The following is a 23,478-nucleotide window of genomic DNA, read 5'->3' as shown; positions in this document are numbered from 1 at the left end:
GCACATTGATTTTATTCTTTTTATGTTTTAATTATCACTATGGGGTGAGGAAGAACTTTTAAGTCTTGCTTTGCCATTGCTTAAGATGGTTCATATTCGATAGATGCTATCTTAATCAGTAATTATCTTAATCACCCAATTCAAGCCTTCTCTGCCCTATTTAAATAGTGAGCCCCCTTCCCCCTGCTTTATTATTTTTTTTAAAGATTTTATTTATTTATTTGACAGAGAGAGACACAGCGAGAGAGGGAACACAAGCAGGGGGAGTGGGAGAGGGAGAAGCAGGCTTCCCGCGGGATCATGACCTGAGCCGAAGGCAGATGCTTAATGACTGAGCCACCCAGGCGCCCCCTGCTTTATTTTTTTCACAGTACTTAATATTACCTGACTTCATATGTTTATTGTATTTATTTTTTAACTGTCTACCACCACCGGTACCCCATCCCATGCCATGTGAATTACATGAAGGCAGGGATGCTGTCTGATAACTGTCTCCAGCACCAAGAACAGTTCCTAACACATAAAGCACTCACTAAATGTTAAATGAATTAATTTTTTGAGTATTGACATATTCTCTCAATAATGATTATTTTGAAGTTGAAAGACCATTGATTCCATGAGCCATTATACAAATACTAGTGGCTCTCAAAAAATGGTTTTGAACTGATAAAATTATTTGTGTAAAACCTTTTCACTCACCTGCACGAAACAACTATCGCCTACAATTTCAACAAAGTACTGGGCCCATGAAAGACTGTACAAAACACAAGGAAAAAGCACAGAAAATTTTACCATCTGACAAGCTTAAGGCACAAGCAACTCAAGTCAAAAGTCTTTTTAGGGGAACCCTCCTACACTGCTGGTGGGAATGCAAGTTGGTGCACCCACTCTGGAAAACAGTATGGAGGTTCCTCAAAAAGTTGAAAATAGAGCTGCCCTACGACCCAGCAATTGCACTACTGGGTATTTACCCCAAAGATACAAATGTAGGGATCCGAAGGGGTACGTGCACCCCGATGTTCATAGCAGCAATGTCCACAATAGCCAAACTCTGGAAAGAGCCAAGATGTCCATCAACAGATGAATGGATAAAGAAGATGTGGTGTGTGTGTGTTTTGTTTTTAACATACTCTGGAGGGCTACCAATGATTCTGGGCAAGTCACACAACTAAATGTATACACGTATACACACACACACACACACACACACACACACACACACACTGGAATATTATGCAGCCATCAAAAAAATGAAATCTTGCCATTTGCAACGACGTGGATGGAACTAGAGGGTATTAAGCTAAGCGAAATAAGTCAATCAGAGAAAGACAAGTATCATATGATCTCACTGAGAAACAAGACAGAGGATCATCGGGGAAGGGAGTGAAAAATGAAACAAGATGAAACCAGAGAGGGAGACAAACCATAAGAGACTCTTAATCTCAGGAAACAAACTGTGGGTTGCTGGAGTGGAGGGGGGTGGGAGGGATGGGGTGGCTGGGTGATGGACATTGGCGAGGGTATGTACTATGGTGAGCGTTGTAAATTGTGTAAGACTGATGAATCACAGACCTGTACCCCTGAAACAAATAATACATTGTATGTTAAAAAAAAAAAAAAGAAAGAAAAACAGGTTTCCTTTAAAAAAAAAAAAGTCTTTTTAAATGTTAAAGGTTTATATAATCAAAGAAAAGACCATCTTTTCTGATAATGTGCTTTATTCTCCTTTGTTTTGTTTTTAACATACTCTGGAGGGCTACCAATGATTCTGGGCAAGTCACACAACTAAATGTAAGTGGACTTCCGCCCTGTTAAATGGAGAATTTAAACCAGATCAACTGTTTTTGACTAGTCTTTTTTTCTTTTTAAAGATTTTATTTATTTATTTGAGAGAGAGAGAGAGCACAAGCAGGGGGGACCAGCAGGCAGAGGAAGAGAGATAAGCAGACTCCCTGCTGAGCAGGGAGCCTGACAAGGGGCTCGATTCCAGGACCCTCGGATCATGACCTGAGCCAAAGGTGGATGCTTAACCCACTGAGCCACCCTGGGGCCCTGTTTTTAACTAGTCTTAAAAGAACTGGACTGAGGAGGGAGGGAAGTTCTGAAAAATGTAAGCAAAAATTTGGTGTTACGATTTATGTAATTGAAAGGTTTAGCAACTAACAGATATCAGGCCCATAAACATACAGATGTATGTCCTGGGGGAGGGGGAGGAATGGACTTTTTGTTTCCCAAATGGAAAGAAAGACCTAGTCTCTTTGAGGAGTGGTCCGTAACACACAGAAGAGTGTTAGCACCACTGTACTAGATGACCTTTAAGGTTTAGAAGTGTCCCAGTCTATATTCCAAGGGGCTGAGAACTCTTCAAGCAGAGAACAAAATGGATCTAACATCTCTGGAACTAACTCCTCATCTATAAAATAAGCAGTTCATGATATCCTCAACACCAAGACAGACGGATGCCTACATCTAGAAGGAACACCAAAGGACTGGCATACCACCCATTCAGCCGAATAACCCTGGTCTGAAAAACCGAGATCCGATACCCCATCTACGAAACCTCATTCATTACCTGTATGCCCTCTCCCCTGTAGTTTCTTCATCTCTAAAACACAGTGAACAACAGCATGTGTTTTAGAGGGCTATTAAGAATAATAAATAAATAATAAAAATAAATTTTTTTTTAAAAAGAGTATTAATAGACAACATGTAAAGCTCTTCCCGTATAATAACTGGTGCTCAATAACATTTATTATTATTAGCGTCTAAGTTAATAACAAGATGATGATGATGGTTATCTGAATGGAAAGACAGACCATAAAGAAGACCAAGACTGCAATGTGAATTAAATGAAAAAGGAAAATGCTTCCAGGAGAAAACCTTTAGAGTCACCAAATAACGGTCCGGCATGGAGCTGGCTGTCACCCCATTCAAAGTCAACACTGCGGCCCCAGATTCAATCATGAGCAGCCCTGCTGCTAAAGAAAAGGGCACACAGATCCAAAGAGGAGCCCATCCAGTCTGTAAAATATTAACAGCTTAATAAACATCAGCTCACACAATCAACGAACACAGTGTTCAAGTCAACGAAAGAGTACCAACTAAATTAATCCCAAGTTGACTAAATGAAATGCCTTGGGGGGAAAAAGGCTCATGGGTGATTCACTTTTATGTTGACTTCCCTATAAAAACATCTTCAACAGGAGAGTCAGGAAATTCCAGTGAGTGAAAGGGAGCGGCTATATGGAAACCATCATGGTGCACACTTCGCTTGTTCATCTACTTCAGCGTTTTGGTTCAAAGGAGCACATTCAGAAATGCGCGCTTTAAGAAGCAGAAAAGTGAGCATGCTAACGGATCCTCATATACCATCTAAGTGAATTCCACAAAAGAAAGAAAAGGCAAGCCAAAAAGCACACAACTGATACTTATTTTGTTGACACAGAAAAACACTATTAAAATAGAAAATGTGAAAGCTTACAAACAAAGAATTACAAAAAGCAAAGAGACTGAGACATACTTTTCCAAAAAATTCGGCTGTAAATAAAAGATCACTTAATTTTACATAGTAAATTGATTTTTTCATGTAAGTTACTCCTAAATCAAGTCAGTCTCTCCAACTACACGTACATATCTAGAGGTCTGTATGCGTTTGCGGGATGCTTTATTTTCCGTTCTGATCTTTATTCCCCGGTAAAAACCTGTAGCTTCTCACCATTTCGTTTTTCATTTTACCTTCCCCTTTTCTTTTTTTTTTTTTTTTTAAAGATTTTATTTATTTATTTGAGAGAGAGAGAATGAGAGAGAGCACATGAGAGGGGGGAGGGTCAGAGGGAGAAGCAGACTCCCTGACGAGCAGGGAGCCCGATGCGGGACTCGATCCAGGGACTCCAGGATCATGACCTGAGCCGAAGGCAGTCGCCCAACCAACTGAGCCACCCAGGCGCCCAGTTACCTTCCCCTTTTCTAATAAACTGTCAACTATCCAAGCAAACTACAGGAGGTACAAACAAATAGCAAACACCTGAGCTTCACAAACTACCACCCACTACCTGTGGGACGTTTGAGCAAGTTATTGAACCCTTTCAAATCTCCGTCTACGCAGCTATAAAATGGGAACCGTGCCAGGGACCTAGAATGATTACCATGGAAATTACAGTTAACACATGTAACACGCCTGATACACAAGTAGGCCCAGCAACTTCTCACCAAATTTCCATTTTTTGAATCAGACTTTCCAAACATGGACATACTAAAAATTCAAACTTTTGTCACTATATGCAAAATGTTCCACATTGGAGGCATTACTCCACAAGTCTCTTCTCCACAAGTCCTCCACAAGGGGTATCCTAGTAACTGTCAGATACCAAAAAGGGAGCTAAGTATTCTCTTTCGGGGTGCCTGGCTGGCTAAGTTTGTAGAACATGCCACGCTTGATCTCGGAGTTGTGAGTTTAAGCCCCACGTTGAATGTAGAGCTTACTTAAAAAACTAATAATTCTACTCCTTTAAAAAGTACATGCATTGAAACAAAATCAGTTTTTAACAGCGTTCGCTATTACTACATACATACCATGCTAAGAATATATGGAGGCTATAACTAATTGGTAACATCAAACCTTACTACAGCTCTAAGACATTAAAACCTAGGCCAACGTTTTATTAACATACACCTACCATTGGAACCAGGATCTCACTCCTGAGTATTTACAAAAGTGAAATGAAAACCTATGTTCACACAAAACCTGTACGTGAATATTTATATTGGCTTTATTTATAATTGCCAAAACCTGGAAACAAGGAAAGCGTTTCTCAACTGGAGAATGGACAAATACACTGTGGCACGCGAATACTGGGAGAGCCGGAGACTAAAAAAAAGGTACATTTTAGAATTGAGAGATCTGGGAGCATTTTCCTATGATATGAATTCAAAGTTATGAAAGTTAGTTAAGTAGTCAAAGAAGAAAGATGGAACAGCCAAGACTAAACTAGTTATTTTAGGATAAAAATATGAAGGCACAAAAGAAAGGGGAGGACCTCAAATAGAACTCATTTGTGAAGAACCACAAAACCTAAGCTTTTGAAATTGTAACCTCCCGAGAGAAAAAAAAATTAAAGGAAATCTATGATAATCAAAAATTTAAAAAAGGAATTACACTTATAAGAAAATGTGAAAGGCAGTAATTTCTCTTAGCACATTGTTTTTACAGCTTATGTTCGGTAATGATACCAAGAACCATCAGAAATACCTTCTAGATAAGATATACATATACATTTAAATATTTGGCTATATCGGGGATAACGTAGGAGCTCATTTCCTTTTCAGTAAATCCACTCCTGTCAAAACCAGCCCACATGTCCAGGAAACAATGAAACTAGAATTTCAGGCTGGGGTAACTTGGGTGGAAAGGACCCTGATGAAATATATGTCATATTCTCCTCCACCAAAGTCATGAATCTTCTCATCTTGGGATGTCATAGGTTTTGTTTTTGTTTTTTCTCCTTCTGGAATGCCACCTCAGCCAGAGTTGCGCCAAGGGCAAATTCTTTTAACACCGAAGACCTGAAAAAGACAACAATTGACTTACCCCTCTTTTTCACGTTCTTGGCCTCTCCTGCCACACCTGCTCACCAGCCTCCACACTGTGGGTTCAGATGCCACAAAGCAAAGCCGTTAACGCTAGCTGAACTGAAACAGAGTCCCCAAGTAGAAGGCTGGTCCTATGCAACAGAAACCTTTAAGGGTCAATGCAGCAGTATTTGGCTAGTAGAGAATGATCAATTAGCCTTCAACTGACAAGAAGATAAACATGGAGGCAGACAGTCCTCGAGGCATGTTCTATTGGGAATCAAGCATCCTCATTCCCAACTTGTGTATCCATTAAACACACACCACATATCAAACCTGGGGGAACAGCACCCAAATGCCCTGCATACACACACACACACACACACGCACACACACGCACGCGCACGCGCACACAAGTTCCCGCTGGTGAAATATATGATTAAGTCAGAAACCCACCATGGAAGCAGGTCATACAAATTTAATTCAAACTGGTATTAGAAATTGATTTCTCCAAAACACAACATTCCTTTTTCAAGAATGTAACGGGGCTTTGGAAAATACAGTTTGATTGCGAGTAGCAGGGCCTGCGGTTAGCACACAAACTTGCCAACCTACCATGAAGTATGAAGCCCTCTGCTGCATGCCCTCACAGCCCCAGACTGTTTGCAAAGGACAGGAATGAAATATTCCATATGTTTTCTTTGTCAGTGACATGGCTATTGAAAGCAAGGCCACGGTAGTCTCCCTGCTGAGGGACTGGGTCAAGCTATTCATGTGTAACCAGGCAGATGTCAAGATGGTAATGGGAAAAACATCTCAAACATTTATTTTTTTTTTTTTAAAGAAAGAGACCCAGGGTAGAAAATGCACAACTGTATTTGAAACACTCAGCCAATCTAAATCGGTTGTGAGCAATGCTGCGTATGTTCGCTGCTGTTCCTGCTTTATCATTCATTTTCAAATCAGGTCTGAATCAAAACCCAGAAAAGTGTTTAAAGTTTCTGAGAACGATTCAACTGTGCTTAACAAGAATGCCATGTAACTTTCTAGAAATACAGAAGATCTTAAAGAATGGATTTTAGTTCTAAAATGACTTTATTCACAAAACTTGAGCATTAATCTCAAACGTAAAAAAAGAAGACAGAGTTATCCAAATATCCAATAAAATATCACTTCTAAAGTACTTAAAAGAAAAAGTTCTCTCATAATCTGACTATTTCTAGAAACAAAGCGATGGGAAGAAACAAGAATGCAGCTAAACTATCAATCCTGAGTAAATCTTATCCATCCCCAAAATGGAAAATGATCTGAGAAACTACAGTAGGCAGTCATTGGCATGAGGCTTCCCAAAGAGTTAGGCACGGCCAGGGGCGCCTGGGTGGCTCAGTTGGTTAAGCGACTGCCTTCGGCTCAGGTCATGATCCTGGAGTCCCTGGATCGAGTCCCGCATCGGGCTCCCTGCTCGGCAGGGAGCCTGCTTCTCCCTCTGACCCTCCCCCCTCTCATGTGCTCTCTCTCTCATTCTCTCTGTCTCAAATAAATAAATAAAATCTTTAAAAAAAAAAAAAAAAAAAAAAGAGTTAGGCACGGCTTAATGAAAATCTCCAGTGTTCCGAAATCTGGAAGTAGGAAATTCGTACCTAAAGATCACACCAACAGGGCGCCTGGGTGCCTCTGATCATTGAGCGTCAGACTCTTGATTTCGGCTCAGGTGGTGATCTCTGGGTCGTGAGATCGAGCCCCTTGTAGGGCTCAGCTCAGAGTCGGCTTGGGATTCTCTCTCCTTCTTCCTCTGCCCCCCCCCCCTCCCCACCAAATAAAATAAAAAATTTTTAAAGATCACACTGACACTGCCTAAGGTCACATGCCTTTTTGCTATGGGGAGATACACTGTGTCCCCTGTTAGGATAGCACCTTTCTACTGACCACCCATCTCAGGAAAGCAGCGCCAATCACAGAGACCCAGGGGAGCAAACATGATGTCCCCTGAGCTCTTTCCTCCAGGGAAACTATAACTAAACAATCCTCTCCCCCCAAATTGGGCTTTCCTGTTAAAAGGGGAGTAGTACCACCTATGAGAAGGTATCTTGATAAAAGTGTATATATACTCTTTCTCCACCTGGATCTTTATGGTTTTCTGAATGAAAAAAATCTGCCAGGTAAGTGGACTTTTCCCTGTTAGCACAATGGCTCACTGTGAAGTCTGCAACAGGCTTTGGACCTAGTATACATTCAAAGAACCAGAGAAATAGGGTTCAAATACACACATGCAACTGCTTAGTCACTCCCAGAAGAAATGACAACAAATCAGGTCCTTGCTGTCACTCAAACAGGTCATACTGAAGTTTCCTAGGTGTGACCCTCAGAGACAAAGTGAAGTTACCTCTTTTTGCAGATAGAAAAGTCAATGTTCAAAGTGGTTATGTGACATGCCCACGCTGATTTGGGAACTCAGGGGTCTTGATTCTTCATGCCATACTCTCAAAAACAAAACCATTTTTGAAGGCCTGCTCATAAAGACAGGCCTATAAAAAGAAGACTCAAGAACAGTGACATAAAAAGCTGGATTACATGACCATGGACTCAAAATGACCTTGAAAAGAACAGAAGGCCAACAAGAAAATTTTCCTTTGTTACAAAGAAAGGAAAATATTAAGATTAAAAAACTAATCAAATGAGATGAACTAGCAGAAGTTGCACAGAAAGTTTGAAAAGTGAGATTAGGAGAAACTGCTAAATGTCAGTAAACTCGTGTAATTTTTAAAACATGATACTAAAATATTTGAAGTGTATTAAGTTCACTTAATATTCCCTTAGTTCTGATCATATTGTATAAGAATTCTGTCTATGCTTCAATTTATGTGAGATAAGGAGAGTTTGAAGAGGACCAAAGGGCAATTACCACTTTGGAAAATGCAAAGACTGGATGAATCGAGTACCAAAACATGAGAGCATATGAACAGTCTTCAAGAACATTAAGGAGGGGCGCCTGGGTGGCTCAGTTGGTTAAGCGACTGCCTTCGGCTCAGGTCATGATCCTGGAGTCCCTGGATCGAGTCCCGCATCGGGCTCCCTGCTCGGCGAGGAGCCTGCTTCTCCCTCTAACCCTCCCCCCTCTCATGTACTCTCTCTCTCTCTCATTCTCGCTCTCTCAAATAAATAAATAAATCTTTAAAAAAAAAAAAAAAAAAAAAAAAAAGAACATTAAGGAACCTAAAGTTTAGTAGACATCTTTTTCTCTCCCCCCAACTCAAAAAAGAGTCAGTAGACTTCTTTTTTTTTAAAGCAAACTCTATGCCCAACATGGGGCTTGAACCCACAACCCTGAGATCAAGGGCTACGTGCTCTACCAACTAGGCCAGAAAGGCACCCCAAGAGTTGGTAGACTTCAGAACAGAGTTCCTAAGGTCTAAAGTATTCAAGGGCTTGTGATCTTCTCTGGAGAATTCTCCTGCAGCCCTCTGAGATGGTTTCCACACAAGAAAGGTGACAATCTAGAACAGCGCGGCGACCATGGGTCTCCTCTCTCCTGGGAAAATCTGGTCTGCCAAGCCCTTCTCCTATGATCCATGTAGTTTCTCCAAAGGTCTCTTAGCATTTTCTCTTAGGAAAATGGGGAAAACCCAGAAGTTCATCAACAACACAGCCCAATCCCTAGAGTTTCAGTGAAAAGCCTGCCAACTTGGAAGTACACCCCCTATCCTGCACCTTTAGAACAAGAACCATGGGACACCTGAGTGGCTCAGTTGGTTAAGCAACAGACTCTTGATTTTGGCTCAGGTCATGATTGCAGGGTTGTGAGATCAAGCCCCCCATCGGGCTCTGTGCTCAGCAGGGTGTCTGCTTGAGATTCTCTATCTCCCTCTCCCCCTGCCCTCCCCCCGCCATGCTTGCTAGTGTTCTCTCTCTCTCCAGTAAAAAATAAATCTTTAAAAATAACAAGAACCAGGCGCCTGGGTGGCTCAGTGGGTTAAGCGACTGCCTTTGGCTCAGGTCATGATCCCAGAGTCCTGGGATCGAGTCCCACATCAGGCTCCCAGCTCAGCGGGGAGCCTGCTTCTCCCTCTGACCCTTTCCCCTCTCATGCTGTTTCTCTCTCTCTCTCTCAAATAAATAAATAAATAAAATCTTAAAAAAATAAAAAATAAAAAATAACAAGAACCATGACAAGAGTGAGAATTGGGACATCTACCTATCTTCCTAGGAAAACAGTTCTAATCAAGTTCTTCAGGGAGGTTTTGATGTCACCCACTTGTACTAAGTTACTGTCTACAGTTTGTACTAGGAGCTACCTGTGAGAACTTCACAGCCTGAGGGCGAATGGAGAAGTGAGACCAGAAGCAACATGGGCTCATTCCTCAGCCCTGCCCTAATACAGCGCCAAGGTAAAGGTACTATCTCTCAGCCAAATTTATGTCACTCTTCTTAGGAGGGACAATTTCCCCAAATAAAACCTTAAAAATGTACAGTCCTGGGGAGAATTTACCTCATGAATTTTCTGAATGAGGTTCTGAAATCTGATTCAAGCATCAAAAGTATTTTGTTGTCAGGGTGCGCTAAGATTTTCATTCTTTCGATGGTCAACTTTATATTTAAAACTTCGTTAAAAAAATAAAAGGCTACATTCTATTGTAAAAATAGAGGAAAAGAAAAAACTAGCTAAAGGGGCTTACATAACCTTTTCTCTTGATTTTTAATACTTAAATACTTAAATACAAAGGATAAAGCATCATTAAATAACTTGAAATATATTACATATGCTTCCCCCACAAGTTTCTCACTAGCAGAGACATCAGACCAGCCTGGAATCGAAATGGCCCAGCTGCCTCCCAAAATATCTATGGTTTACATTTCCTTACAAGGCTATTCTTACATTCTTATGGGCCAACATGTTGCCACAGGGGGGGTGATTCAATGCCTTCCCCATAAGGTCTTTCAGTACAGAAAAGCTAGGAAAACCAGAAAAATATATTTTTTAAAGATGTTCACTTCTTGGACCCGGACTGTTAGAAGGGCATTCCTGTTCCTCAATCACTTGCATCTAAAAAAAGAGATGCCCAATGCCAAATCTTGCTGTCAACTTAGTGCAGAGGGGGAGAACGTGGCTACTGTTTGGCAATTAAAATATATAATGCTTTAGAGACTGAAAACAACCATCCCAAACATTCAGTTTTAACTGCTTGTACATGACACAACATATTTCACTACACTTTAAGAACCTTGCTAAAAACAGTGCCAGCCATATATATATATATATATATATATATATATATATATATATATATACACTAAAACAAATACTTGGGGGCACCTGGGTGGCTCAGTGGGTTAAGTGTCTGCCTTTGGCTCAGGTCATGATCCCAGGGTCCTGGGATCAAGCCCCACATAGGGCTCCCTGCTCAGAGGGAGTCTGCTTCTCCTTCTCCCTCTCCCTCTGTGTGTTCTCTCATTCTCTCACCCAAATAAATAAATATTTAAAAAAAAGAACAAATACTTTTCGGCGGGGGGGGGGGGGGGGCAGTCCAGAGTATACTACTGCATAATTACATCTTGCCATCTAAAACAGGTATTTGAGTACAAACTTGCTGCAGTCTTTAGAAATTGAGGTTATTCAATGTATATGAACTATAAAGTCACGATCTGTCTCTTGCTAAGACTGATTTCTAAACTCAGTTTGGAACTCACCCAATTTTAGACCATTGAGGTGCTACCTGGCCTGCAGTTTGACCATCAAGTAGTTAAACACAAAAGAAATGCCTGGGAAGGCAGACAAATTAGCCATTTGTGTAAGGGTAATGATTTGCTAAATGCCCTAGCATTTTTTTCTTCCCTGGCAGAACTTTAAAATAGAGCATTTTATCATCTTAATGAAGATCTGAAAAAAAAAACACTAAAGTTCACTTAACAAAGTTGGGGGAAAAAAAGGAAAAAGTTATCCATATTCTTTTATATACAAGAAAAGCTGTTGGCATTGCCAGAAACTTGAAGGCTGCCTAAGACAGTTAAAGGCAAGCTGGATAACACCCTTCTAAAGCCAAATCCCTGAGATCTAGCTTTAAAAATTAAAAGAATAAAGCTGTCTTATCTAGAACACTCTGAGGTATATTAGTTACATTTTTCAGAGTGAAAGGCACATCTGGCAGGGCTTAATTTTTAACCCAAGTGCACCAACAAATATCGTACTTTTATGGAAATTTTTATCTTTTTTATAGAGAAACGGTGAGAGACAGTCTTAGGAAAAATTTCAATGAATCACTAAAGGATTCTGAGAACTTTACTTGCTTAACAGTTTACACAGGTTCAGAGAAATTCAAAGCAGTGAGAGACATTTGCCATCATCTACTCCAATATCCATCATTTATTGATGAGAAAAATTGGGAATGAAGGGATAGGCACAAACAGGGAGACCAGAAACCAAAATCCAAACTTGCAGGCTGTCAGTACTTTCACTATTATAAAGATGACTAAAATAAGAATTTGAGAGATAGACTGAGAGAGGCCAAGAAAATGCCTAAACTTGCCTGGATCCACCTCCCAGTACAAAACTTTGATCTTCCCTAAGAGATTAAGTTGTCAAATGTTACCTTACAATTCTAATGTTAAGAGCCAAGTGCCTGGACATTAAATGCTTGCAATACCATAACTGTCACGAGCATTTAGTTCGACTGGAAATCATAAAACATTAGTGGTTACTGCAAAACCTTAGGGAGCCCTGAATAAGAGAATTACAGGTTCAAGTCCTGAGGGTTCAAGTCCTGAGTATCGTTCAGACCACACCCAGCACATTGTTTCCTTGTGAGCAGTGAGCTCCCCATTCAATGGAAATATTCCAGTAGAGCTGGACAACTGGAGAAGTTTCCTGGGTGGGTGAGAGATTCCATGATTTAGAGAACTATACTTCCTTCAACCAATGGAGAGGATACAAGAAATGTATTTAAAAGAAAAAAATTTCAAGAGAAAGAAAACTCTTGGCAGTAAGAGTTGTTTACCTCCTTGTATTATAGGTGGAGAAACCAAGGCCCTGAGGGGTTAAGCATGTCACCCACTCAAGGTCACTAGCGTGATTTATTGACAGGTCTGGAAACCAGCTCTCCATATTCCCAGCAGAATGCTCTTTCTTCTCTTGTATTTAAAGAGAACCCAGTAGTTTAGCTGGTTTGTAAAAGAAAAGATCTAAACTCAAAGATATTCATATACTGGCCTTTTTTAACACAAAGTTCACTTGTATGTGATATTAATGCATCTCTAGGAAGACACACTACACAAACTAAACATTGAAACTTATAGATCCTAAGGCAGAAATCAAGAGATACGAAACTCTACCATCAAAAAAGGTATAAACCTTTAGCCACTGATGACTACCCGCCAGAGAATACAGGAGATATGGGAGAAAGCAGAAGAAAATACTTTCAAATGATACTATTAAAAGAAGAAAGGTGTTTGGTGTAGTGATAAAACATACATCTTAAGGAAGAATCTGAGATGATGCTTCTAAAAGAAGAAAAAACAATAGATTATTTTTAAAAACACTTCAAAGCCTCTCAGGTAACCATCAATTCTATATAGAAAGCTATAACCTGCCCAATGTACAGGATACGCACACCATGAAGGTTGGAGAGATTATGACTAATTATATGGAAGTGAGGACGTTGAGTAACTTTTTGTACAGTATCCAAATTACTGAAACAGAATGATTTTATTTTCCGAGTGTTAAGCCATACCCACAGGAAACAAGCAGGGCTATTCTACCCTAGCAAAGCGCCTTAGCTAGTCATGCATTCTGCAACAAGTCTCCATGGCAAATTTCCTAACACACACTTCTAAACACAAAGAACTCCTCCTCCAAGTGAGTGGTAACGAAGAGCCTTGTGCAACTTCACCCAGAACGAAATCCTGCTGCTCCTGGGATCTTTTACGAGAGGATCGTAACATTATCGTCACCTTGCCATCCTAAAATTATGTTAGAATTATAAAATCATAGAACTTCTGGAAGCTACAGTCAAGCCTTAGAAATAATCTAGTGAATCCAACTACTTCATTTTTCAGATGAGAAAATTGTTACCCTTCCCCCTCCCCCCACCCCGCCTCAAAAAAAGGAGAATGACTTGCCCAAGGCCACAAAATTACTTAGCAGCAAGGTAAGGACTACCACCAAGGGCTCAGACCCATCAGTGTCTCCATGAAGCCACAGAAACGGCCTGTATCATCTTAAAACTGGTCACCAGACATAATCTAGGATGTGGAGACCTGTGCTCTGAGTCTATGGCACCCAAACATTGAGGCAGTAACACATAAACCAGGGGACACACGTGCACAAACTTCTCCCCGGCACCACTGGGACTTCATCTCTTTCTCTCAACCTCTGGGAGTGTAGGTGATTAAGAGTGACCTATTACCATTACTATAGGAATAACCTTGAATCCCTTTGATAAAATAAACTTTGGAATTTTAATACCAGTAAGATGACTTCCTTTAAAACACCTCAGGGTGAATTGTGACAAGCCAGTGTATTGTGACACAGGATTGAGAACTGCTCTTGCAAAATATAAATAACCAGTACAGGTGCAGCAAACAGTGTGAACACAGGAATCCCATCAACAATACTGAGGATTACGTCTGACTCTGCCCCCAGACTCGGATAAAGCAGCTTTCAGCAGGAAATAGGCACTGTTGGACGGAACAAGTTTAAACGAGCCTGAAGGAGAGGCAGCAGTATCCTCTCTCTGGGGCTTTCTCAAATCTGGACAAAAGACTAAATGCTGAGAATGCTGAATTTGGCAATCCTGTGTGGGAATGATGTCTGAATTCCAAGCCCCGAGTCTGCCTTCGGTGTTGGCCTTAAGTTATTCTCTCTTCACTGCAACATTTTTAAGTGCCTCCTGTGTACCAAGATTTGTGTACTCCAAGTTGAGTAAAATAAAATCTCTGCTCTTTGTCCGTCCCAGGGTCTCCAAAGTGGGACGCACACGATACCACATATACCATTGAGCCGTGAGAATAAAAGAACTTTGATTAATCGGCCTCATCTTTTTAACTTGTATCTGTGTTTGTAATTTTCTGTGTAATATACATGGGTACACGTGCTCCAGAAATTAGGAAGAGGTGAGCAAAAGTTTGGGACCATGGATCTAATCCCTCGGTATGTAACTGTGGCTCACTAAAGCTATAACAGGACAGCAGATCAGAAGTACTTGGAAAAAGATCCCAGGTGATCCCAAATCAATTGGACTGTGCAAACCCGCAGCACCTGCCCATCCTCAACATGGCTTTTGAGATTCACTGAACTAGCCGGTTTCTCAAAATGCAAACACACTGCCCTTGAAATGCCCTTTAAGTGGGGTAGTCACATAAATATATACTTCTGAGGATGAAATGAAGAGACCAGGATGAAATAAGGAGTTATCAGGAGGTCCGATCACTCTAGCTACAGGTCACAAGTGGAAGAGGAAAATGTAGCACATTTGTTCACCTCAGCAGCTCAAAAGTGCCACGACGGTGCTAGTTTAGGCAACCTAATCTGGACAGTTGCCAATGATTTTTGTTTCCCAAGCCTCGAACAGTGAGTTCTGTACGGCTCCAAGTTGAGAATATGGCATTTTACTACCTCCAGTGAGTTCTAAAGGACAATGCTCTACAGACAGGAGCGTGCTCACATAAAAATGTGATATTTCTTTGTGGTTTTAGGTACTAATGTAAAATAGCCCTTTTCCTTATAGGACAAGTCTACTCATCAAAACTGGAGGAATCTACTAAACAAGGTCTCTACCACTGGTCAAAATAGCAAAAACATGCTTTTCTATGAATAGAGAGGCTTGAGAAGTGTCAGGGAGAGGCACCTCGCCTGCATGAATTCCCTAAATTTCAAAAGAACAGGAAAAAAAAGAGCCCCATCTCCTCTACCCAGTCTTCTTTCCCTCACTCCCACTCAAACCTGCCCACTTAATGTACCTTTTTGCGGGCAAATTGCTCTTCACTGCAAAATGATTTTTTTTTTCAGTAAAAAAGTTAAATTTCACTGTGCTGGAGGAAAATTATTTCAAATACATAACTAACACGTGAGACAGGAAAAATAAGGAGGGGGAGCTGGGGGCCAAAGAATGAGACAGATTCCAAGGCAACACGCTGCAATACTCAATAAAACCCCATTGGCAGAGAGCAAGCTGAACACCTCCCACTACCCACCTGGAAACACAGCAATGCTCTGGCCTGCATAGAAAGGATTTCTTCACAGGGTCAGTTACTCCTTTAAAATTATTTATTTCTAAGAGGTCCCCTTCCTTGGCTATAAGGTAAAAGGAAATTCCCTTCACCCAAGGACCTCTCAGAATCCCTTCCTCTCGCCAACAGTTCTTTCACTGTTCTTGATTTAATCACTCGACTGGCCACACAACGCAAGAACAAGCGCATACACCAAGCCCTGCATTCAATTACCCTCTTCTTTATTGGTCGTACTTACCAATACCACCTACAACACCTATGTCAGATTCCTCTTCTTTTCTGAAGGGAATGTCTAAAGCCTCAGGACTCCCTTTGAGGAGGGAGATTTCAGAAGTCAGAACCATCTGAGTGACTTGCCCAGCCCCAGGCAGCTCAAAAGTTCTGTGGATTAAGGTACAGCAGAAAATTGCTGCCCTCCATTCTAGAAGGTTGAGCAGAGAATATGCTCTGGGACTTTGATTTTCTTCCAACATCCTGTACTTCAGGTCAGCATTCCTGCTTTAAAAGGCCTACTTGGGTAGGAAGAGTCTTTTCACCAAAAGAAACCTGCAATTTCCCTCCTCCTTCCGTCTTGTTTTTGCCCGGCTCCCCCGCGCGCTCCAGAACCCTGGGCGTTTCTCGGTGAGTCCAGAGTGCAACTGGACGGAAGAGCCAGGTCGCTCTACCTGGATGAGGCCAAACTGGAAGGGGATTCACTCTGACTGAGGCACAGGTGTTTCTTCTCCCCACACGCTGGAACCCAGAAAGCTCCAGGTGTTTCCCCACGAAACGTGCCTAGGTCTGCAGACCCAGGCCAAGTTCTAGGCGCCCTCAGCCTACGGATTATGAAGCTCTTGCCAGCTGAGCCGGGGCCCGCGTGAGAAGGGAAGGTCTCCTGAAAAGGCTGCCAGGGGCAAGCGTTTCCAGATTCCTTCCTCCTGCTTGGCCCCAGATGCACTTGCGAGGGGTGGAAGGGTTAACTGTGCCCCAAAAGTCTGGGGAAAAAAGCTGCTCGCGGCTCGGACCCGGACTGGCAAAGTCTGGAAAGCCCGCCGCGCGGGAGTGGGTGCCGAGCACCCCACGCACAGGTGACCCGCGCCCGCTCCTCGGGACACTGGTAGGTGGCGTGGGATTGACCACCGGCTCTACCCGCCCAGCACCCCTTGTCCCCCCACCCCCACCGCCGGCGCCCTCACCCCGGTACTCACAGCGCTTGGGTGAAGGCGCTGAGCCCCTCGGGCACAGCAGTCAGCCCCTTCCCGGAGCAGTCCACCCGACGGTCGCCGTCGCAGCTGCAGGGCGCCGCGCAGAGAGGCGGCGCTGCGCCGCTGGGCTCGGCCGAGCCGCGCAGCCCCAGGGCGAGGAAGCAGAGTAGACCCAGCGGGCCCGGCATTGCTGCGGCCGCCTCCCGCGCCGGCCTCTCCCGCGGCGTCGCTCGCTCGGCGCGCCTCCGCTGCCCTCCGACGCCCCCCGCCGCCCCGGGGCGGCCGGCCTGCGGGCTGGGGCGGGGGCTCTCCTCTCTCGGCGGTCGCGCGGGCTCGGCCCCTTCAACAGTCCACGGCAGCAGTGCAGGGACGCGGCGCTCCGGAGTTTCGCCCTTCCCGCTGCTCCATGGAAGCGCAGAGGCAGCCCCGCTCCTCCGGCGGCTCAGGCCAGCCGGCCCGGCCGTGCGCAGCTACCGGGGCCGCGCTCTGCCATCGCACCCGCCTCCCCGTCCCCGGCCTCCCGCCGCAGCCTCTCTTCAAGGTTGCGGAGCGCAGCCTTCAGCCATGCCGGCCCCTCGCCCCAGCCCCCGCCCGGCTCTCGTACAAACACCCAGGCTCCTGCTCGCTCTCTCGCCGCCTCAGCTCAATCTCCTCCCGTCCTTTTCCCTTCTAGGGTTGCACGCTCGGGTTCCCAAGCCCCCAGCCGCTGGGTTATGCAAATCACTTAGGTACATGCAAAACTAACCCTTCTCCTGGAGCGCCATTGGCCCGCGGAGGTCTCGAGCTCATTACTATGCAAGAAGGGGAGCCGCCACTGGCCAAGAGTAGGACCAGAGGGGCGTGTTTATCGGGCGTGAGTGACAAGGTGGTGGTGGTGCTGGTGGTGGTGGTGGTTCAAGGCAAAATCCCCGACTTGGCTCGATTTGCGTGGCAGACTGTGGATGGAAGGTGGACGTCTCAGAAGAAGAAGAGTCTGGTTTTGTTTTGTTTTGTTTTCCCCCTCCCCCACCCGTCTTCTTCCCTCTGCAGAAACTGGATCTCCTAAATTGGATGACCTGAAAAGTAGAACTTGCCTCCAGCATTCAGTTAAGTTTCAAATGACTCTCCACTGTTCCAAAGGGTGAGGACTTTGCCAGCTGTGCAAATGGAAAAAAGATTTTGAGGAGGAGGGGGAAAGCCTCCCTTCATCTGACATAAATATTTAGGTTTTGGCTATATACTGAATTAAAGCAGCGTACCCCCCACAAGCCTCTCAGTGCATCTGAGATCTTTACACCTATTTTTATATGCACTGGGTAGCTAAGTCTTAGCAGTTAACCACCAATGATACCAAGCTTTGGTGATCTCAATTCAGACTGCTTTCTCACGTTCTTTAAAATCCTGAAACATAGGAATCTTGTAAGGGGCAAGAGAGGTGATGTTTCTGAATACTGGAAAATTTCTCCAGACAAGAGAACATTTGAGTGCTAGGTAACTACCACTGAGAAGTCAAACAGCAACTTTGGCAGTCCTTCCTCTTGTGGACTTCTGTGGCTTAATAGACCCCATAGAATCATTATTTACACCAAATACTGCTTTATGGGCACCTCTTTTCTTACTTTTGTTACTTTCCACTACGCCTTTGGGTTGTTTTACTATCATTATTAGACAGTTTTCATGAATACTTTAAGGCAGACAGTGTTAAAAATATCACTATCATAAAGTTTCCACTCATGTCACCTTAGTAAAATTAAGGAAAATGGAAATAAACTGATACAGACCTAAGAAGTTTAAAATGAAACATTGCCATCATCTTTGCATTTGAGAGTTTATCTTTAAAAATAATGCCCAGTTGGGCACATGACTAATATACAGTAAATTGATTTATATGCTAGAGAGTCAATAAATACAAACATGCCTTGACTTCAAGTTTTTAAGAATGACCTATTTCCTCTAACTGTGGATCTGAAAGAGAACTCAAAGCTATATGGACAACCCTCTGGTTTTATAGATGAGAAATCTGAAGCCCTCGGTATTGTGTGCTGCCCAAGATCATCACAGAGCAACTCCTGGTCTCCCGGCTCCTTGTCTCGTGCCCTTGGAGCCTTCCCTAAATTGGTGCCCATTGTCTAAATCATTTCCATTATTTTCTAGCAACTCTCATGAGAAAGTGAAGTGAGGAAAAACTGTAAATTGGGTTTCTTTAACTGATTCTTTTAAGACCACTCTTTTATAACAACACTGAAAGATGACAGAATTTCTCCTGCCAAGGTATCACTTTCTTATGCTGTTTTATTTTTATTTTTTGAAGATTTTATTTATTTGACAGAGGGAGACACAGCAAGAGAGGGAACACAAGCAGGGGGAGTGGGAGAGGGAGAAGCAGGCCTCCCGTGGAGCAGGGAGCCTGATGCAGGGCTCGATCCCAGGACCCTGGGATCATGACCTGAGCCGAAGGCAGATGCCTAACGACTGAGCCACTCAGGCGCCCCTTGTGCTGTTTTAAAAGGAGAATTATATATTATACTGATTGATTTTTTTTTGCCCAAATAACTCATTTCCTTTCTTCTAAAGTAGTGGTTTTTAAACTTCAGTAAGCATAAGAATTGCATGCAAAGCTGGATTAAAAACAGAAAGTGATTTAATAGACTCAGGTGGAGCCCAGGAATCAGCATTTTGATACACATCACATGAAAGTGATATAGGGAGTTCATAAACCACATTATCCTTTGCTTCCAAGGAATAAAATATTAGGGCTGGCAACTTAGGTGAAAGGAGAGATTCAGATTTTGGAGAAAGGAGAGATGTAGATTTTATTGAAGGATAAATTCCTATTGTCTATCAGGTGAAGAAGGTAAGAAAGGAGGATTCCAATTTGCAGCGTGTCCAAGAAGACACAATTTCAAGAGCAACAGACTTGGGTAAGGAAGAAAAGAGGTAATATCTGTAAAAGTGTTAATATCTCTTATAGTCCCTATAGTATATGTGCTTTACATTAAAGATAAATTGGCCAATTAGTCTTCACCTCTAGGATAAGATGTCCTAAGAGAGCAAAACAAATTAATTTTTCAGATTCTATCCCAGAGAGGTGCCTGGGTGGCTCAGTCAGTTAAGTGTCTGCCTTTTTTACATAAATAAATACAATCTTAAAAAAAGAAAGAAAGAAACAATGTTACAAATGTATTTGAAGCTCCCTTTGTACCTCTCTCCAATCTTTTTCAACTTGGGAAGTCAGCCCTTACCTAAATTTTATAATTAATTTCCATGCATATTTTCAGTATTTTCATGCTGTGTATCCCTGAGTAATATATAGCCTTGCTTTGCAAATATAAATAATATCATTCTGTACTCCTGTGCAACTTGCTTTTTTCACTCAACCTGTGAGCTTTATGAAATTTGTGTTCATGAAATATGTGGTCATTGTAAATTCATCTTTATTATTATATAGTATTCTATTTAAAGAACGTACCCAGTATTTATCCATTTTATTGTTAATATTAAACTTATTTCTATTTTTTCTAACAATGGTACCATGGATATTCTTGTACAAGTCCCCTTGTTCATGCATGCAAGAGTTTCTCTAACATGTTTCCTTTATATACGTGTATGTATGTGTGTGTGTGTGTGTGTGTGTCTAGGAGTGGCTTATTTGCACTCACCATTATTGGATGTTGTAAAATTGCTTTCAAAAGTGATTGCACTTACTTGTGCTTCTCGCGGCAGAGAATAAAAATTCCCATTTCTCTATATTCTACCAACACCTGATATTGTAAGACTTAAATATTCATAAATCTGATGCATATGAAATGCAATCTCAGTGTAGTTTAAATTTGAATTTCCCTGATTTACAGCAGCATCTCTTCTCTATTTATTGGACATTCCAGGGTGCTCCTCTGTGCATTTGCATTGCCTATTCATTTCCTTTGCCTGTTTGTTTTCTATTGGGTTGTTCATATTTGTTTTTATTGTTTAGGGCCAGATAGTAAATACTTTGGGCTTTGTCAGCCATATGGTCTCTGTCACAACTATTCAACTCTGCCATTGTAGCATCAAAGCAACCATAAATAATACATAAACAAATAGATGAGGCTGTGTTCCAGTAAAACTTTTTGGGCAAAACTAGATGTTGGACTAGTTCTGGCCCATGGGCCATAGTTTCCCAGCCCTGTTTTATAGGTGTTAATCCCTTACTGAAGTCTGATTATTTTTGAAAACCATTTGCAGGATTATGTGAAATTCATAGGGACATACCTCAAAGGTGATCATCTTTTTTTACAAGTTGAGATAGAGCACTTTCAAATTTCTGGTCTCTGTGGTGAGCTCATGCTGAAGATTATATTGCAGAATGAACTAAGAAGAGCCAATTGCAAGCCAAAAAATGCCCCTCTTTCTGGGAATGAATGGTCCAGAAAGAGTCCTGGGCACTCATGGTTTACCTTATTTTCCATCCAAAAATCACCCCAATGTTTTTGACCTGAGACAATCCCATGACCTATGAAAAGTGGCTATTGACTTTATAAAAGCATGGGTGCCAAACCTGCCACTCAAAGTTAGAAGCTGAATATGTATATTAAAAATATATGTTTATATTTATATTAGTATGCTTATATATATAAACACACATACGTATAAATGGGTATCTATATGTACATATACATACATAAACATTTCAAAACATGAGAGAGTCAGGGAATAAAGAAAGAATATCACACCCATCAGGTATCTGGTATGTATCTAATAGTTGAATCCTCAAGAGAGATGCTATTGTTTCTAAGCTATGAGTCCTCCACAGTTGCATTTAGGGCTGGCAGAGCTCCCACACTGGTTCAGAGGCTTGCAGTCATGCTATCATGGTCTTAAATAGGTGCTTTCACCCACTTGTCCTTTTCTTCTGTGTCTCAATGTCCCTAGAGTGGTCCTGTTGTGCACAGGACCTATTGTTTAGGGATAATTTACAATGAAAACAATCACTTTGAAGCACACAAAATAACAATGTAAAATTGTTGACATATTAAAAGTTGTCCTGTGCCTGGATTTGGGCTTCTGGGCCCATTTTCCTCTACTACCACATGCGCAGAACTGATAGATCTTGGGAAGTGAGGACTGGCACCTTCTAGTGTGACTCACTGAAGTCCAATCTTGACACCAGCTCTTTTCAAGACATCACTGAAGAGTTCTTAAGTTTCCTGACCTGGTTGGACATCCTGGGGTCAGAGACCCTTTTCAGTAGTTCTGAAGACCCATATTGACCCCAAATTTCAAAACATTTAGATAAATATCAGAAATATTTTCCTATTCATGCCTAATCCTTTCTAAATCCGATTTTCTTATCCTGATCTTTCCCTTTCAAATCTAACCCAAGAGAAGAATGACATTCAAGGGAACAATCTCTGAATGACAGAACCACATGTGGAAACCAAGGCCCGAGTGCATAAACTACTAGAGAGGAACAGAACTAGGCACAGGTAAATAAGCATTATAGAAGCCAGGCATTGTAACAGATCGAACAGTAAAGGTAAAAAAAATAAAATCAGAATAGAAATCTAGAAAGATTATCACCTAGTCACGCTGAGAATTTGTTAGGACCAAAGTACTAACACAAAATTCAGTCACAGAATTGGGTTCCTTTTTACTCTCTTGGAATTCCAAATAAAAGTTTGAACGTTTTAGGAAGACCACAGCATAAAGACAAGATTTCAAAGAACTACATGCAAAATGTCAGCATCCCACAAAACAAGTGCATACAGAAGACCAGCGCTTGGGGTAGTTTTTACCTGGAGGCTGAAATATCCCGGAAAGCTCTTCTTTGTCTACATGAACATATTTGGAAAGGAATCTAGAAAAGAAGGCAGTAAGAGAATTTAAACTCAAAGAGAAGCTGTGGGAAGATGGAGAGAGAAGACATCACATTCTGTAGATTCTTTCTATTCCTGACTTAGACACCTAATATCGTGTCAAGAAGGACACTATTGAATACCTCATGGGTAATTTCAAAACCTTTCTTTTTGTCTAGTGACAGTAGTTACCACGACTCTCTTCAAAATAAGGAGTGGCAATCACAATGAAAACTTTAATAATCCTAGGACTTTTGAAAATGTTTTTAAAATCTTTTTTTGAAATGAAAAAATCAGAGACAATGCTTTTATGAAATACAGGCAAACTATCAACCTGAGCAAAGAAAACTATGGAGACTAGATCAATGGTGTTGGACATTAGAATGATGCCAAAAATGCTATTCTTGGAGTCTGGTTGGCAAACTCTTAGTACTATTTATTAAACTCTTCTTTGCCTCGTGTTAGTGTTAAAATGTATGGATTCAGTTCATATAATGCGATGAGGAAAGTTAAAAAAAATTTCAATATAAAAGTGAATGGAGAACCTTGAGGTGATAGAGAAATATATATATATTTATCTTTTTTTTAGTGAGCTCTACACCAACGTGGGGCTCGAACTCATGACCCTGTGATCAGGAGTCACATGTTCTACCTACTGAGCCAGCCAGGCGCCCCGAGGTGATAAACAGATTATA

At 41.9% G+C, this 23,478-nt stretch overlaps 1 protein-coding gene across 1 annotated transcript in view; it reads right to left on the bottom strand.

Moving 5' to 3' along the window:
• The window catches only part of LGR4 (leucine rich repeat containing G protein-coupled receptor 4), a 100,413-nt gene extending 82,749 nt beyond the window's left edge, over nt 1-17,664 (bottom strand). The window contains exon 1 of the mRNA XM_036109490.2: nt 16,974-17,664. Coding sequence (XP_035965383.2) covers nt 16,974-17,158 — 185 coding nt within the window. The 5' untranslated portion in view covers nt 17,159-17,664. The remainder of the gene's footprint in view (nt 1-16,973) is intronic.
• Nucleotides 17,665-23,478: the final 5,814 nt, after the last annotated feature.

This window comes from Halichoerus grypus, chromosome 11, assembly GCF_964656455.1.
Source record: "Halichoerus grypus chromosome 11, mHalGry1.hap1.1, whole genome shotgun sequence".
Lineage (NCBI taxonomy): Eukaryota > Metazoa > Chordata > Mammalia > Carnivora > Phocidae > Halichoerus > Halichoerus grypus.
Note: the sequence above shows the minus strand (reverse complement) of the source record. Positions and strands in the feature narration are given on the sequence as shown.